Source organism: Trifolium pratense, linkage group LG4 (genome assembly GCF_020283565.1).
Source record: "Trifolium pratense cultivar HEN17-A07 linkage group LG4, ARS_RC_1.1, whole genome shotgun sequence".
NCBI lineage: Eukaryota > Viridiplantae > Streptophyta > Magnoliopsida > Fabales > Fabaceae > Trifolium > Trifolium pratense.
Window position 1 is genome coordinate 5,477,232 of NC_060062.1, and position 17,995 is coordinate 5,495,226.

Below are 17,995 nucleotides of genomic sequence, written 5' to 3' on the forward strand. Positions count from 1 at the left end.
AAGGAGTTTCTTGCCAAAATGATAAGGAATTTGGTCCTGCCAAGAAATATTATTTCCATATCGAAAGAGATATATACATAAAATGTGACTACAATAAAACAGGCACTAGTGCAAAAAACACTTATTAAATCGGTTCTGGAAGGCTTTTTAAATCGGTTCCGGGACCGATTTAAATTCCATCGATTTAGTAAGTTTTCCGTTTTTAAATCGGGTTTTGAACCGATTTAAAAGATTTTATTACATCGGGTTGCCCGATTTTAAAGAGTTTATTAAATCCGTTTGCCCGATTTAAAAAATGTTTAAAAAGTCATTGGAAGTTTTTAACTAGATTTGATCCGATTTAAAATCCAAAATTAAATCGGTTTAACCGATTTAAAACACGTTATTTTAAATCTGTTCATATCTCACCCGATTTAAATTCAATTATTTTTTTTCTTTTACTATTGTTTCTCGAGTACCATACACCAAAATTTATTTAATCCAAAATCATCCATTAATAATATAAAGTTACAAAATTATACTTCTACATTAAAATCATGATACTATAATAATAGAGTACCATACACCTAATAGCATAAATTATACTTATATATACTAAAATCACTCCATAATAGTAGAGTTAATATCATATACCTAGAATCATCAATTATAAATCATAAAGTTACAAATTTATACTTGTAACCTCGATTCCTTCTATTTGTATGCTTAACTTTGTCTCCTCCTTTAACAGTTAACTCATAAGTTGGTTCGCTGGGTTGAATCAATTCTCTCCATATTTCCACAAGGATGTCCTCAAACCTTTTAATTCTGAAAAGGAAAAAAAAAAGAAGATAAACTCAGCTCAACATGGAAGCATAATAAAATTGATAACTTAGAGAAAATAAAGCCTAGAAATGACAACAACCAATATCACAAAGCTGTCAAGGAATTTCAATAATACTCAATTGAAATAATTAACACATCCACACTTTTCAATACAACATTCAGTATTATTTTAAACCCACACATAGTCTAACCTCTTTAATCTTCTTGTTTTCAAATCCATTTCATATTTATGAATATGTTTCATATGTGCAAAATATTTTAACAGTACAATGATTGACAGTTTAGACATACCTGTCAAGAGAAGTCAAATCCAGCTATGGTACATAACAGGTCACCCAAATTGTTTAACATTTCCTGGATATCAGCATACATGAAATCCAGGTTTGCAACCAGTGCCTAAACAAAACCAACTAGAATCACATCAAATGCACAACCAACTCATGTAAAAAGGAATAGATAGCTTGTTAGAATTAAATTTTAAGTGCTCTTGCAATCTTGCACACACAGAAAATGATCCTACATGAGAAAACAACACAATTGAAGCTATATTATTTGGATTAAAAGACAAATTAAAATAAAAAAGGATTAAGAAGCACGAACCTTCTAGCTTGACCAAGGACCTTGTGCAAGACTATTAAGAACATCTTCATCTGGTCCGCTATGACTATCAAGATTGTTTCCAATCTGAATAAGAAAATGACAATAGTTAGTCGCATTGCTATTGAAATTAGTCACTTGATCTGAAAAGAACATGTAGAAACACTCACACGATTGGCGAACCAAAGAATGAATTCTCTATGTACTTTTTTGTCTAGCTCAGAAGCATTCCTTCCCCTCATTTGTCTCTTTACAATAGTTCTATATTGCCTACATAGTTAAATATATCATATGACAGAAGGGAGAGATTGTAAAAAAGTGAAGAGAAGTGAAAGGCATTGAATAAATAATTGTGACTGATGTGATCGTGTCGGAGATTTATTAGAATCAAACTCACTTAGCTTGTGAAGGTTCTGAATGACATTTGTAGCAGTGTTTGATGATCTAAAACAAACAACAAAACAAGCCTAATTAATACATGAATAAAACAGTCCCAAAATTCCTGCATAAATTAAAATCTCAAATCCCCAAAAGTCATTCATAAACCAGTCTCTGGAAGCACAAGAATAATGTTACAAAAGCTCCCTATATATAATATCCAACCTATTGCTGTAAGACAACTTACTTTTGAAAACCAAACCTAATTGTATTTTAGAAAGTAACCTAGTTGGATAATCAAAGCAAGGAGCAAGTAAAGGAAGTAAAAATTAATAAACGGAATAATAAACACAAACACACAGTACTCAAGTATGATGGAAAAACAAAAGGATGTGGCTGAGTAGCATAAATCAATTAGCAGCAGTACTCAAGTATGATAATTGAATAAATCTCTTTAAAATACTATGATAATGATGACCAACACATAGTTAACTAGCAATCAGCCAAGATGGGAAATTGAAACTTAAACATCAGCCCTCTCTACAATGAAACAAACATGGTGGCATTTAAGAGTTAGATATGATCATTTTTTTCATCTATATCTATAAAGATATAATTAATTTAAAAAATGAGTCTTTATTCCAATCTACATACTTTTCGGTTGATGATGGCATCATAAACCTTACTAGTGTTCTATCTAGCCTCTCTATACTGCACAATCTTTTCAAATGATGAAATAATATTCTGACAAACTCATCACCGTCACCTCCATGGTGAAACTTCTAAAGTCTTAATATACAGAAAGATTCAATCACGAAAGATCTTAATATAAGATATAGATATTACCTTTAACTCTTGATTTTTTCAACTCCTTGCAAAAACTAAGTCATGCCAATTATTCCATAAAAACATAACAGGAAATGCCTACAAGATAAGAAAGAATCACAATAGAAAAGAACAAATCAATAGATCAGTGCCAAAGAATAGTATCACTTTTACTTATGATATATACTAAGCATTAGACACATTTTCTAATTCTACCAAATGCTAACTAAAGACAAACAAAAGGGTATGCTCTAAGCTAAAGACAAACAAAACTTATATACTCACAATAAATGGTGTCTGACAATACATCACGTTCAATTTAAATTTTCCACATGCTAACTTAAGGGTTCAAGAAACCAATCATATTATTTCAAACTTTAACTTCTCGCATGACAAATAGAAAATTCATTTGATTAAAGCAACCAATCCTTAGTGCCATTGAGTTTGTAATATATCCTGAAATTTATGATAATAATCAATGTCTGTCTATTGATAGAACTTGAGAATAGTATATCATTTCAATCAGTTGGTCAATGAAGAGAACTAAAAATGAAGATTCCAAACAAGCTTCAACTAATGATACCTCTCTATTGGTTCTTCAAGTATAACCATATCCATAAAATGTATAACTTGCATAGAATACAAAATTTTGATCACAATATTGCTAAAAAGTACAATCGTCCATAAGAATTATCACTGCTTCTAAACTACCAAATTAAAAGAGAAAAAGCACAACAAAAAATTCTACAAGCAATCAGTACACGTGAATTGGTAAAAAGTCTTAAATCACAAGGAAACTAAGAAACCATCCAACAACTTATAGTTAGCAACAAGCACAACAACTTTCAAGAACTATCAAATAAAGAGTATGCAATCCAACAAAAATATATTATAAACTTACATAACCATCAAAAGTGGTAATTCAGATTTAGAATGCTTTCCGACATGTTCCCAATCTCTATATCCAAAACATGTATATACACTGGAGAGTTTCCAACAATCAGAATGGCAAAGATAAAATTAGGGATTTCAGCTATTTCAAAGACAAATTTCCACGAGTATGACTCTATTTGACAAAAAATAGCGGATATTGAACAGTAGATTAAAGTACCTTACCAAAAGCACCTCTTTATACCTTATTTCATCTATTTAACTAGAATAAATTATCACTGATGTTAAATAAGTTACTGATAACTAAATGTGTGGAGAAATCTACAAGCATCATGAATGTGGGAAACAATTGTCTAATCGCAAATTCTGGACAGAACTACTAGATTCCAAATCGAAGCTTAGAAACAACAGTATCACACATCATAGAAAATTGAGATTAAGATAAACATAGTTCGGATCTACTTACTGAAGAAATAGGGATACATATTGATTAAGACTTGCACGTGATGATGGCGGCAACAACGAAGAGAACTGTTGAAAAACCCTTGAAAACTCTGAAAGCAAAACAAAAGGAAAATTAGAATCAGAATCTATTGAAGAATGAGAAGACTAGAATCGAAAGGAAAACCGATTTAACCTTGAAAACTCTAAACAACGAGGCGGAAGAACAAAGTCACCGGTGGTAGTAGAAATGATTTCGTCGCAGAGGAAGGAAGGTTTTCCGACAGGCATCAGAGATAGGGGATTCGTGGAGAGGCGTTTAGGGCTTCGTTGCAAAGAGGGGGAAGTTCGCGGCGGAGAGGCGTTTAGGGTTCGGTTTTGTCCGTGTTGAGGGAGAAGGTCGCGTTTGTGAGAACCATCTTTCGTTTTCTATTTTATTAATATTAATTATATTTTAATTTTAATTATGAAATGTTTTTAAGTCAGGTGGCCTGACTTAATATCACTTCAATTTTTAAAATTCCCAGCGTGTCCCATGATCTTAACATTTTAAATCAGGTGGATGTCAGCTGATTTAAAATCCCTGATTTAAAATGTGTTTTTTCCACTAGTGAGGTGTACAATGTCCGTCATAGATTAAAACTTGTCACTAGGACGTTGATGATTGAAATGCAACAACTTTAAAAATTAACACTAACCAATATCTCTAATAAGTGGCCAGCATCAACCAACATAATCCATTTTAATTACACAACTAACCAACATTTCTAATCACAACTTAATCCAACAACTAACTTAGAGCTACACTCCCCTTCTAGAGATTACCACGCCATACATGCCAACATAACCAACATTCAAACTTAATCAACATAAGCAATTTTAACACCATAAGCATTAAGAAACAACTTAAACATAATCAATTTTAACACTAAAAATCAAATTTAAGCCTAAACTACACTCAAACTCAACATAAAGGTTATTGAAATTATTAAAACTTACTTGTAAGTCATAGATGTAGTTAAAAAGAAGTTGGATTGCTCAACAAACCCAGGTATGTTGAATTTTCCGAAAGGTTTTCACAAAGGAGAGAAACACAAATATTTTTTTAGTGAAAAATGTAACTGTAGAGAAGAAGTCACATTTTGAGTATAAAACATAAAGTTTTAGAAAAAAATTCCATTTTTTAAGCGAGCGGAAAAAAATTTCCATTCTTTCCACTCAAGCAAATAATTTTTTCCGAAATTTGGATTCATAATGAACTACTACACTTTTTATCCTTTATAATTTGATTCATAATCTATTATCCTAGTAAAAAAAAAGTTTAAAACTATTTTGCATTTTTTAGGATTTTTTTTCTAAGATTTCATTTGTTCAACTCATGGTGTTGTTGCGTGCATGGAGAGTGTACATAAAATTATAAAAACGTAACAAATATAGTATATTAATAACGAAAAACTAAAACAAAAAATATCATTGCGGGGATAGCTCAGTTGGGAGAGCGTCAGACTGAAGATCTGAAGGTCGCGTGTTCGATCCACGCTCACCGCAACATATTTTTTTAATGGTACATTTTTTTATTAAATATCAGTTAAGAACGGGTTAGTTGAAATTGGAGGATTACTAAATTAGATATGGAGAAAAGTTATGAGACCAAAATCGATAAAAAAAAATAACCCATTAAAATCAAAATCACAATACTTCGATATGAAAAGCGAATTTAAGCTTCTTTTTTCCTTAGTTGTAATAATAATTAAATAAAGATAAAATTGAAAAAGCCAGGCCAAAATCTTGTATGTCCTTCATGTATAGATATACTAGAGAGATTAATGTGACAACTACAAACACCAAGTTACAACCGAGTTATTTGAAAAGGTGCTCAAGTTTTTTTCAAGAGGAGAGGGTCAAGGACACTATGAATGGAATGCAATAGAAGAATCATGTAAATAATGACTCCAATGAAACTTGCAATTAATGCTCCTGTAATATGATTGCAAAATTTGGGGACTGAACCACATATTGGTAGCCAAGCTGCAGAATTGTTTCCTTGCTTTGCCACTTGAGCTATAGCCAAAGCTGCAGACAGGCTTGAAATGAGTAACATTGTCAAAACCTGCTCATAAAATTAATTAAACCACAAATTAATGGAGTTTTTGTTGATAACATAAGTTAAAGCAAGTTACAATTTTTTTTGGTTGCGCAAAGTAGGTATCCTTTGGGCGTAACTGCAGAGACTAATTTCTTAAACCTTATGAGATTCAAATAGGCGGCAAATTCCTCCTAAGAGTTTTAATGCGGCTACGTGCCCAAACCAGCTATCGAACCCAGGATATTGGTTAAGCTAGAAAAAACCCGCTCCATCTCATCTAATCACTATCTCTTATGGAAGTTACAAAAAATTTATGATTAAATGAACAAAAGTTGTTGCATGATATTGTAGTAAAAAAAAAATTGTTGCATGATATATATAGAGAGGTTAAGTTTAGGACATTACCATATCCATGGCTACCACAAGTCGCCATAGCAAGCTTTCTGCTGGAAGAAAGAGGACCAAAAATCCATAGACAGTAACAACAGAGTTTGCAATCACAAAGTACCTAGAAATTAGGAATTGTTTGGTCAGTTTAGAGAAGAATTTAAGGAAACAATTTTGATTAACAAAATAAATCGGTTATATACTATGTAACAATTTTGATTAAACACATGTCCGGTGTGAGACACATGTCAGTGTGTGAGACCGACACAACACCAAGACATGTGATTACATTCAATATATAGTTACTACTATTGTGTCTGATATATGTGTTTGTCTTCATAATAATATTTAAATAAATAAAAAAATGAAATTCACTTACTTTAGGGCAGGGGAGGTAGTGTATTTTGCTTCAAAGGAAACATTGAAGAAGGTTGCTCTTTCATGGCTAGAAACCATGACAATTACTGCTGACAAGGTGGCTGAGAAGGCCAAGAACCTTAACAAAAGATGGCATATTCTACTAGTCTTGGCCATGATTTCACTAAATTGGTGGAAACAATGAATCTTTGGTTCAAGGAAAAGTTAAATATTTAAAAGATGATATCATTGGGAAAATTTTCAAGATGCTGAGGTAGACAATATGTGTATTGGGACCAAGGTTAGGATATTAGGAAAGAAAATAAGGGATTGTGCACTTAAATTAGTACATATTTGTGTTATGTTAGGTGAAATTCTGATGTCTATGCCACCGTCCACTAGTGTTCTTTTTTTTCTATCTCCTTATGTAGAGTTACATGGGTCATTTAACTATTTGCTCTAAGTTTCGATTTCGGTCGGTACGTATGAAAAAATATTTTTTGGGAGAGATCAATTCTTTAAATAAATCATAATTATTTTGAATGATTAGTATTCACAATTCTATTTAGAAAAAAACTTCTTAGTGTATGTGAGCAACTCTATTTTACTCTTCAAAATGTTATAGATTAATTTCTTGTCCTTTTCGGTTGCATTTACTTCATTGTAGAAATTTGTTATGATATTGGTAAAAAGTGCATTATTGCAACCTAAATACTACCTAAACACAATCTACCTTATTACTAGTTATATGAGTATCATTAGTTAGGCTAATTTGTCAACAAAAAAAAAATCATTAGTTAGGCTAAATTATATTTTTGTGTTTATTTATGTTATTTTTAAAATTTAATTTGATCTTTTAAGTTTTATTTTTAAACTACCACTATAATAGTAAATTACCTTGGTACACAAAAGCCAATATGCTGGACCAAGATGCCTATAAACTACTCCTTTCAGCATAATATATATATATATATATATATATATATATATATATATATATATATATATATATATATATATATATATATATATATATATATATATAAAATTGACTTTTAAGACTTATTAAAAAAGTTAATTCTACTTATACATGAAATAGGAGGAAATATCACTTATTTTATCAACTCTCTTAGTATCTAGCCTCCTCCCGATTGCAGTTGTGGAGGATCGAACCGTGATCCTTCCGACCAAGTTCATCGTCAATCACCACTGAATCAATTAACAATTGAAACATTTTTTATTTTTTTAAAGAACGTGTAATAGTAATTTTTTAAATATATATATATATATATATATATATATATATATATATATAATGATTGATTTGACAAAAATATTTGATAAGCTGATTGAAATTTGAAGTTTATTAAGCATAAACAAAGGAGGAAACTAACGAAAAACTAAGGAACAATATGAGAGAAAAGAAAACACTCCTCTTTTTTTTTCTTTTTTTTTTAAATTTTGCTATATTATGTGTTTTTGGTGTGAGCCAATCTTTTGCATTTTCTTTTATCTTTGATGTTTGTTATGGATTGACCCAAGTACAGTATGTTTAAATTACTTATTTTTTTGTCTCTTTTAAGCCAAATAGGGCTAAAAGTAAATGATTTAAAATTGTAATGAATCAGTAGTGGAATGGATTAGTTGAACTACATGTAAAAACCATACATAAATGTGAGGTGACAAAACCAGTGTCATTTAGTTATTGTCTTAAAGTTATTTCAATTTTTCAAGGATCAAAATTATAGTATATTTTATTTCTCTTGTTATAAGTAAAGAATATGATGTCTTTTATTTAGTGTAGTTAGACATAAATAAGTAAAAATTAAGTAATATTTTAAGGTAATGTGCCATAAACCTAAACCTCAATGCCTACACCATGACAAACATGAAAACATCCAAACAATGAAAAGTTTCTTGAAATTGATGCTTTCCCTTCCCCAACTTTCTTTCCTCCCACTTTCACCCCAACCAAACAATGTGTTAGGGTCCGTTTAGTATGATGAAAAAAAATGGAAGGAAAAAATTTATCAAACCAACGAATGAACTTGAATTAAAGTTAGACCAAGTTCAACCCAAATCTAAAATTAACCCCAAAAATTCAACTTTTTCTATTACTTTAGTTTTCAAAAAAAAATAAAAAATTCTTTCAAAAACTATTTAAAATAATGGGCCTGGACCAAAAGAAAATTTTCAATAGAGGACTCATAATTAAGGGAATTTTTTTTTTGGCACCCTACTAATTTTCTCATCCGCCCTGTAAAATTATCAAAATATTTTTATGCACTATTTAAGTAGCGTAAACAGTTCACTACTTAAGTACATGACATGTAAAATCTTAAAAATTTCATGTTACAAAGTATTTTTTTCTTAAATTTCTCATATCAATTATTAATCTTGATTGCTCCACTTGTTATTAGTAAATCAATAACTAAGACAATAAAGAAGGAAAATTGGATGAACATAAAAAATTTATACAGGTTCATTTTCAACAAAAACACTACTTTTTCCTTTCAATGAAGGAATTCACTCAATAACACCGACAATACATATCTTTTAAGTCCTTAATAAAAATGGTTCCTATATATTTTTTATATATAAAAAATTAAAATAAACATAATGATTGAAGCCTAGTTCATTCATAACAAACTATATAGTATAAAGGAATACTTCTCGAATATAATTAAAAAAAAACAACATAATTTCAAATTGATGATCTTCATTGATTAGAAAACCTAACATATCTTTCAGTTTGCCATGCCTTCTTCTATATGAATCTCTTTAAAGATCCTTTTGGTTGTAGACCAAAACCCTTTGCATCTGACCTCTTCATAATCCTCAACCTCTTGCATGATTCAATAAACATTCTGTTGTTTGTCAAAAGTAAAATTTAATTAATACTTTATATATGAAAATCTTAAACCTTGACCAAAAATTTTAGAATGAATGTAGACTTTCATATTATTTTATTTATTTGTTTTGTTAATCAACTTTTTTTTTGAAGAAATAGTTCATATATATTTCATGGACATTTTTTTTTGTATTAACCCTCTGGGTTCTCAGGGGAACGAGACTCTTATAATTTAGAATTCAACTGCGATGTAAGTAAAGTCTGATAAAAAATTATTTTCACAGAAATTGAACTTAAGTTCTTCCGAATGATTCATTCTAAAAAGAGCTTTTTATTAACTACTTCAACTCAATATGTTTGTTATATATTTTATGGACATTTTGATCATTATTGGAATTGCAAGCTTATTTCTTCTCCCTCTTTATTTTGATGGTTCCATATAACACAATAATGGCTTTGAATTTTCCATGGTAGGCCATCATGACATTGATTATTTCTCCTTCCCAATTGATGTGCTCAACATATTATAATCACGCATGTCGGCTCTATGGGTCCAATTAATATATACTATCTCACAAAATATGTTGATTTTCATTTATCCTTAATAAAATTTTGTTGAAGTAACAAATCATTCAAGCAAAAAAAATTCAAGATTAATTTTTATAAGGAATAATTTTTTATAAAATTTATTTATCTTTCGGCTGAATTTCAAATTATCAGATTTTAATTTTATTAAAATACTAGAGAATTAATACTAAAATATCCAAGTAACTTTCATTTATGGTTGCATTTTATAGAAGTCATTAGTCAAGTAAACGAAATTTTTGTAGCACATTTTTTTCCTCAAACTTATGCATGGAATCAAGGTTGGTACGTAGTAGTGGTGAATGCACTATAAACTAATTGGTTATTAGGTCACAAACATGAAAAGCTGACTCTATAGACAAAAGTGTTTAATGTTTACTTGACTCGTATCTTACACGATTATGCTTGTCTAAAACAAAGATCCCAAAATATATATACTCTCCTATATTAATATTATTTTATTTGTTTTTGACAAATAATATTATTTTTTATTAAGTATTATTTTTTAAAAAAAAAAACTTCTGTATTATTGAGCTAGTTAACTAATGATTAAACATAACCTAATTTTGGTTATATTCATTATTCCATGATTAAATATGTTTAATTTTTAAGAATGGGTCTTATCATGTTCCACCAGATTCAATAAATTATACGATCACAATACAGTACTCAAATAAACGAGTATATTTTTCTACATATAGTATAAAAAACAACATTATGATTAAATACCAAATTATATTTATTTTTTTTTTATAATCAAAAATTTATTATAAGGGAGTACTAAGGGGTACTCAAACCCTTACAACAAAGAACACTAAACTAAGTAATCATAATACAAGACATAGGGTTTAAACACCAAAAAGAAAAAGGAGTACAAGTCCTACGCCTATACCGACTAGTGAACCACAACCAAGAATGAAGTTTGATTGTCTCCAATAACGACGAAACATCCGGAATATTGCCCTTAAAAACCAAATTATATTTTTATTCTCTTAAGTTAATTTTAGGTTTCACTTTGAATTTTTTTTAATTTTATTTTGATCCTTTAAATTACAAACTTAGATAATTTGGTCCTTAAATTTTTTATTTTTTTTTATCCCTTAAGTTATGAATGTTAAATATTTTAGTTCCTTAAATTATAAATATTAAGATATTTTAGTCTCTAATAAGAGGAGTAAATTGTCTAAAGTTTATAATTTAAAAGTTATTTTGGTCTAAAGTTTTCTTGTCACCGTCTTTCTTCTTTAATATATTTTTGAGTGAGGTAAAAGGATGTCAACTTAATTGAAATGTTTTAATCTATATCAACCGAAATTTCTCGTGCTACTTAAAGAAATTAAAGGGATAAAAGTGTTCAATTAATATTGGTGAAAGACGGGAAAAGATAAGAGTGACAACATAGTTAACATATTTATCTCTACGTTGACATCTAAATGCTCTTAATTTATAAAAATAAAAATAAAAAAAAAATTCATAGTTCAAGAGACTAAAATAAAATTAAAAAAAAATAAAATAAAACTTAAGGAATCAATATAAAATTTAAAATTAACTTGAAAACTAAACTTTGCAATTTAGTCTAAATTAAATAATGATAGAAAGACTTACTCCCAAGGGACATCTCCAACCAGCATCCAGTCACCATCTTTGTCCTCATAAATGGGAACGTGTTCACAATTCTCTGCATCCTTCAATGCTTCTTCTGCCAACAAATATTAATCTTCAATACTCCTATTATTTGGTCAAAAAAATAATAAAATAATCCTATTATAATTTTTTTTTCACTTTTTTGTGGGGTTTGTTTCCTTCTTTTCATTCAACCGAATAATCAAGTAGTGTTATATGATTAATTAAATTTGATGTAGCATAATCTTGTGCTTAATTATTTGTCATTAGGACTCATAGATCAACTTTATACGTACACTTTGTAGCACGCCACCATCACATAATAAGGAAAATGTCTAATTATAATTATAGTACATTCTACTTGGTCTCCCACTTTATCCTTTTTCTATGACACTTTATAAAAATTAAAGATTCTTCTTCATCTTTATGTCGCATGATAATATCTACGTGGGATCATATACCTTAACTTACATAAACCATGATATTCCGGTTAAGGTCACAAAAGTTCATGCTAACAAGTGTCTTCAAATTATTGTTTAAAAAATTTAAGTGAGGAAACTTTGCTTTAAACATACTTATCAAAGTTGTAAATACACATTTTTCTATATAAAATTGACTTTTTTGAGTCTTTAAATAATGTCCTAAAAGAATTTGTTAGTATATATTTTCTTATAAAAAATTATCTCCTATCTCTCATACTATCCTATTTTAAATATACTAGTCTTATATTATTTGTTAGTTTAAAATATCAATTAACTGCACTGGTTTTCCAATTTTTAGTTCTGGTATCAAGTGATTTCAGCCTCATTTTAATTGCAGTTGCGCGGAGATCGAACTATGGCAGTAGCTTTCCTATCTTAAAATAAGAAACTTAGGTTAAAATTTGGTATATTCAATATATATACTTGGGCTACATATGTATAATCAACTTTTGTTAATACATGCATTTAATTTCTTATAGGACAAGCTAGCATATGCATAAACGAATATTATACAAACTTGAAAAAAAAAGTTAAAAATATATGCGACGATGATTTTATTTTATTTTTTACAATAGAAAATGGATAAAAGAGAAATACAAGAAGTACTTCAACCCATTAAGACAAAAGAAGCATTACAACTATAGTAATGGTTATATCAATTTAACTGAGGTTTTTTCTAACCCACCTCTTTAATTAATTATAACTTTTCACAATATCAAGAAATGCAATTGCCTTTGATTTAGAATTAGAACCTTGAATACTAGAAATTAGATTACTTGAAGAACAAGCACTACATCGATACAACTTGAAGGAGTTTTAAGTTAGACCGCGTTTGATCTCGTATAATTAACCACTAACTTACGAATATTTGTCGATAAAAAAAAAAACACACACACACAATTTGATGTAATATATATGTTAGGCCCCTATATTTTGCATGTTGTATTCTCTACTATATTTACCCTATACCTACCATAAAGATCATGCAACAAATAATAAGAAAGACTTGAAAATGAAATACAAGAAAAAAGAATGAAAATTATGTAATTAAGTTACCAATTCCACAACAACCAAAGAGCTTCTCCAAAGCCAAAGCCAATTCCAAGTATCCCTTATGCAAACCAAGATCAATCTTACGCAAGTAAGGAGCTCCATCCATGCTAACCTTCATATACATTTTTGAACCTTCATTCATGTTCTTCTTTCGGTACGAACACACCGGAGGCCACCCAACAACTTGATTCTTCTTCTCTATAATTTTCCGATCACCCGAACCTCCATTTTCCTCCCCGACACCACCGTCAATCTCGGAAAACATCCTCTTCTTCTCATTCTTTTGTGGTTCACCACATGGCAAACCCAACCTTAGCTCAGTTATTTCAAGTCCAAGACCTTCTCTTGCCATTTTTTATTATTTTTTTTGGCAAAGTTTTTTTCTTAAGAGTTGGAATATATTTGATGAAGGATCAATATTTTTTTTTGAATATGTAAGAAAATAAGTGCTTATGATGTTATATATATATAAAGACTTAAACACACACAAAGTGAATGGAAAAGGACTTGGTGGGAGCAAAGACAGGTCAAGTAAGAGGAAATGGTCGGTCACATGAGAAACAATTGTGGGGACAAAAGTTGTCTCCTCCTAAAACACCCAACAGAAGCCAGCACCATAATAAGTTGGATATGGGACATATCGAACGATTTATGCTTCCTTTGTGGATATTTTAGATTTGATCATGGCCGTTTGATTAGATGACTTAGGAACATGCCATGTGATTTGCTTGATTAAGGGGTCTCTTTGCAATAAATAATTATACCAAGTGAGAGAGGGTTAGATGAACAATTGTGTAATGTATTTATTTAATTAATGTTACTAAGGCTTCTCTTATATTTTATAAATAATCATGATCTATTTTCCTTCAAAACTATATAATGACCTATACTTATTTAAATTTACATGAGAGGGATATTTTTTTAAGACACACACAATGGAGTAGTATAACAAAAAATCAATGTCAAAAGAAAACATATTGAAGAATAATAATTACCGTTTTTTGTTTTGTATAGTGGCTACACTCGCACATTATACATGTAGAGAAGTGAGGAATTTGAACCTCAGCCATCCAATAGTATCTCTTGTAATTACTAACTGAGTTACCTTAATGAGATAGAATAATAATGATTTTCTTTTTTTTAACAAAGAATAATAATTATCTTTATATGTCCATAAATTTAACCATTTAATCATGCATGAGATGTGAGTAAGTTGTAAGAAATATTAATTTATGATAGAAATTAAAATTCTCCAATTCAAATGCATCGCCCTCTATTTAATATGACTTTTTTAATTATGAATATATTATAAAAAATATTTAAGTTGATCGATAACCTAATTTTCTATCAACCTGCTTAATCACATATAACATTATAATTAATCTAGTTAAATAGATAATTAATTTATATCACACTCAAATAGTGAAAATCTATGGTTAATTAGTTGATCGATAACCACAATTTTAATCTAAATTGAATTAGTCATCGATCTATTCAACTGAATTAACCATATTTTTCTCAACGAGATACTATCATTACTCACTCATATATATTATAGAGATGAAATTTGATATGTAGTATATATATATGTCTGTATATATGGACTATATATATGGATAGTATATGTCAATTAGACCAACAAATTAATGCCATGCCATAGCCATATACAATGTGATATTTTTGAATATATGATATGGGCATATATATATATATATATATATATATATATATATATATATATATATATATATGCATGCATGCATGCATTATGTTGATGGTGTTGCAAGGAATTGAAATGAAATGAGCAAGTGGGACCCTAAGGAAATTCGTTGTGAGCTGTGAATGATCGCATTAAACCATTTGAGTCAAACTAGACAATCCTTAGAACCATGAATCAGACTCATCAAATCAAATTAAGTTACAAACGCGTATCCAAAATATTTGAGAACTACAGCTTGATGCAAGCAAGACCATAGAAGATCCTACCTATCGCTAATTCAAATATAGAATCTCCTTAAGATATCATAACAAATATACATGTCGCCAACGCTACAGATTCAGAGACATAAATACTGAAGACAAAATTAGAGAAATGATCTTTATTTTCTAAAGTGTGTAACTCGTTGGAAATAAATGTCATTTAACCCCTAAGAAATTTGGACATGATTTAGAAATTCAAATTTTGAGTCGTCTAGAACAAGAAGAAATTTAATTTTGGAAAGTATATAGAGTTGGATAAACACTTCGAATATAACAATCTTTTTACATATTTCTAGGATTTTTTAATCAATGTGATAGATACTTAAGCATATGAAGAAGGTCCAAACCAAAAGACTAGTTTATACGAGATTCCTAACCTTCTCTCAAACTCTCCCAAATATCACTCTCCCTTCCTTAGAGATCAAGAACTAGAAAGGTTTAAGACATTGTATTACAACACACTTAATTAAAATAAAACTAAAACTATTACATTAACATGAAACAAACACAAATAAAAAAAATATTTATGTGTCATATTTAATGATATTTAAAAAATATTCTTGCTTTCTTCTTTATCATATATATATTTTCTTTAGTTCCTCATCATAATTCCTCCTTAATTAGTTTAAAGCAAATGGTATTCAAATCATGTCTTGGTATAGTTTTTAATATTGATGTTAACCATTTAGGAGCACACTATACGTCAGTTGGGATTCCATGTAGTAGAAGGAGTGGACAGAAATGTACTACTCTGTCCCAAAATATAAGGGAAAATTGGTCAAAGAAAGTTGATGTATTTGGTTAAAAATTTGGACAAAAATGTATAAAAGAGGAAACCTCAGTAAGCTTTATTGTATTTTATTGTAATGTTCATTTTAGGATCAGTTATTATACTAGTAAAAAAATTACGATTAATTATAAGATTCGTATCCACTTACACTAATTGAGATATTATGTCATGTGGCGTATTGAAATTCGTATTGGATTCAATATCTATTAATTAATAATTAGTGCTAATAAGTGAGAAATCAATCATGTAACAACCAAACTTTTAACCAAGCTATAAATTACTCCATTCGGTCCTTATAAGAAATAAAAGTAAAATTATTTTGTTCTTTTTCATAAGAAATTCTGACCAAATTTTATATGTATTCAATGCTTAATTTTATTTTTATGAGAGAAAATATTAAAAGTAAGTTTGTGGAATTAAGAGTGCTTAAATAGAAATATCTATGGAATAAATTTAAATTTATATGAGTATTAAATGAAAATAATTATTTACAATATGTTGTATTTGTCTTAGTGATTTTTATATTTTGTTTCTTATAAAAAGGATCGGAGGAGTATACTTCATCCATCCGATTTTAATTAATTATGCAAAATATTAACATGTACGATTTTTATATTATTTTGGGGTGGGTGGGGTAGCTCAGTTGGCACTTGCTGACTGAGCAGGTGTAGGCTGTTGGTCAGGGGTTCGATCCTTGGCAGCAGCAATTGTAGTATTTTCTTTGTAAATAAGTTGATGGTACTTATAAACCATCAACTTTTAAAAAAAAAAAAAAAAAAAAAGGGGTGGGTGGGGTAGCTCAGTTGGCACTTGCTGACTGAGCAGGTGTAGGCTGTTGGTCAGGTGTTCGATCCTTGACAGCAGCAATTGTAGTATTTTCTTTGTAAATAAGTTGGTGGTACTTATAAACCATCAACTTTTTTTAAAAAAAAAAAAAAAAAAAAAAAACATGTACGATAAGAACAAATGTTAAGGGGAGTCTATTATAGAATATTTTTTTTTTGTAATTGTGTAATCAAGCTTTTTTTTTATGCAAGGTAAAATTTAATGTTATATTTTTTTTAACTAGATAGTTTATCATGTGCCCTAAGCCCTTATGGCACGTGTTATACACATGCCCTTTAATTATATTATCAAACCAAGTTTGAAAACGCATCTACAAAAGCACCCCTGAATTCTTCTGGGGATGTCCGGCCATTTTTTCGGCTATGCTAAAATAATACAATTGATTTGCTAAAAAACAGGGACTGGACATGACAACTTTTGTTGTACTCTGTTTGATTTGAAATTTGTTATGGGACTGGACAAATTAGATAGTAAGGGACAGGACAAAAACAAGATTTTTTGTCCCTCACTAAATCACAGGACAACTTTTTGTCCATAGTACAAATATAAAAAATACGAAAATACCCATTTTATTTTCGAATATAAAAATATTATCGTCATATATCTTTCCGGTACAGATTTGTCCTGTCCTGTATTATCTTGTTCTGTCCTATACTGTTCTGTCTAGTCCTTGCTGTTTTACGAATGAAACGCACCCTTGATTTATAACAACATATATAACACTAGTCGTCGAATTTTTTTAACCAAATTATAAGGCCATAAACTTCATCTTTCTTGTTAATCTTACTCTACACCTTTCCCATAAACTTCCTTGGTGGTGACCACATAAGATAAAAAATATTTCATTAAAATTTAATTGTAAAGTGAGTTTTCTGTGTTTATCCTTTTTTATGTGTACAAATCATACATTAACTCAAATAACTCAATTCATTTTTTGTAGAGGTGAGGAAGTTTGTCTTCAAACATGTAACCATACGCTTCTGCTATCGACAATCCAA

The 17,995-nt window shown here is 29.4% G+C and overlaps 2 protein-coding genes, 1 long non-coding RNA gene and 1 other non-coding gene across 11 annotated transcripts; 1 reads left to right on the forward strand and 3 right to left on the reverse strand.

Annotated features, from left to right (window-relative positions):
* Nucleotides 1-436: 436 nt before the first annotated feature.
* On the reverse strand, nt 437-4,564 carry LOC123921594. 7 transcript variants are annotated; one of them, XR_006814128.1, is made up of 9 exons: nt 4,154-4,547; nt 3,983-4,070; nt 3,527-3,607; nt 2,647-2,724; nt 1,820-1,866; nt 1,593-1,692; nt 1,426-1,509; nt 1,117-1,221; nt 437-807 (listed from the first exon to the last, which is right to left on the reverse strand). It is a non-coding gene; the product is annotated as an uncharacterized LOC123921594 (long non-coding RNA). The 7 variants fall into 7 exon arrangements; XR_006814127.1 differs by having other exon boundaries at nt 2,911-4,070; nt 4,154-4,564; XR_006814126.1 differs by having other exon boundaries at nt 2,647-3,607; nt 4,154-4,560.
* Nucleotides 4,565-5,432: 868 nt separating this feature from the next.
* On the forward strand, nt 5,433-5,505 carry TRNAF-GAA. The gene has a single exon. It is a non-coding gene; the product is annotated as a tRNA-Phe (tRNA).
* A 164-nt stretch (nt 5,506-5,669) lies between these two features.
* On the reverse strand, nt 5,670-7,534 carry LOC123921601 (CASP-like protein 1C1). Its single transcript, XM_045974215.1, has 3 exons — nt 6,810-7,534; nt 6,449-6,551; nt 5,670-6,067 (listed from the first exon to the last, which is right to left on the reverse strand). The coding sequence occupies exons 1-3, from the start codon at nt 6,962-6,964 to the stop codon at nt 5,834-5,836; spliced, it is 492 nt and encodes a 163-aa protein (XP_045830171.1). The 5' UTR covers nt 6,965-7,534; the 3' UTR covers nt 5,670-5,833.
* A 1,738-nt stretch (nt 7,535-9,272) lies between these two features.
* LOC123921598 (auxin-induced protein IAA6) lies at nt 9,273-13,835 on the reverse strand. 2 transcript variants are annotated; one of them, XM_045974213.1, is made up of 3 exons: nt 13,385-13,835; nt 11,829-11,919; nt 9,273-9,654 (listed from the first exon to the last, which is right to left on the reverse strand). In XM_045974213.1, the coding sequence occupies exons 1-3, from the start codon at nt 13,731-13,733 to the stop codon at nt 9,555-9,557; spliced, it is 540 nt and encodes a 179-aa protein (XP_045830169.1). In that variant the 5' UTR covers nt 13,734-13,835; the 3' UTR covers nt 9,273-9,554. The 2 variants fall into 2 exon arrangements, with proteins under 2 accessions (XP_045830169.1, XP_045830168.1); XM_045974212.1 differs by having other exon boundaries at nt 11,829-11,922; nt 13,385-13,834.
* Between the last annotated feature and the right edge of the window lie 4,160 nt (nt 13,836-17,995).

What these genes read in the sequence shown, in the direction of transcription:
- LOC123921601 (XM_045974215.1), bottom strand. Translation starts at nt 6,964, where the DNA reads ATGGCCAAGACTAGTAGAATATGCCATCTTTTGTTAAGGTTCTTGGCC. An exon ending in ACTACCTCCCCTGCCCTAAA is followed by an intron (nt 6,552 to 6,809) that starts GTAAGTGAATTT and finishes CCTAATTTCTAG; the next exon opens with GTACTTTGTGATTGCAAACT. An exon ending in TTGTGGTAGCCATGGATATG is followed by an intron (nt 6,068 to 6,448) that starts GTAATGTCCTAA and finishes TTTTATGAGCAG; the next exon opens with GTTTTGACAATGTTACTCAT.
- LOC123921598 (XM_045974212.1), bottom strand. Translation starts at nt 13,733, where the DNA reads ATGGCAAGAGAAGGTCTTGGACTTGAAATAACTGAGCTAAGGTTGGGT. An exon ending in CTTTGGTTGTTGTGGAATTG is followed by an intron (nt 11,923 to 13,384) that starts GTAACTTAATTA and finishes ATTTGTTGGCAG; the next exon opens with AAGAAGCATTGAAGGATGCA. An exon ending in GTTGGAGATGTCCCTTGGGA is followed by an intron (nt 9,655 to 11,828) that starts GTAAGTCTTTCT and finishes GACAAACAACAG; the next exon opens with AATGTTTATTGAATCATGCA.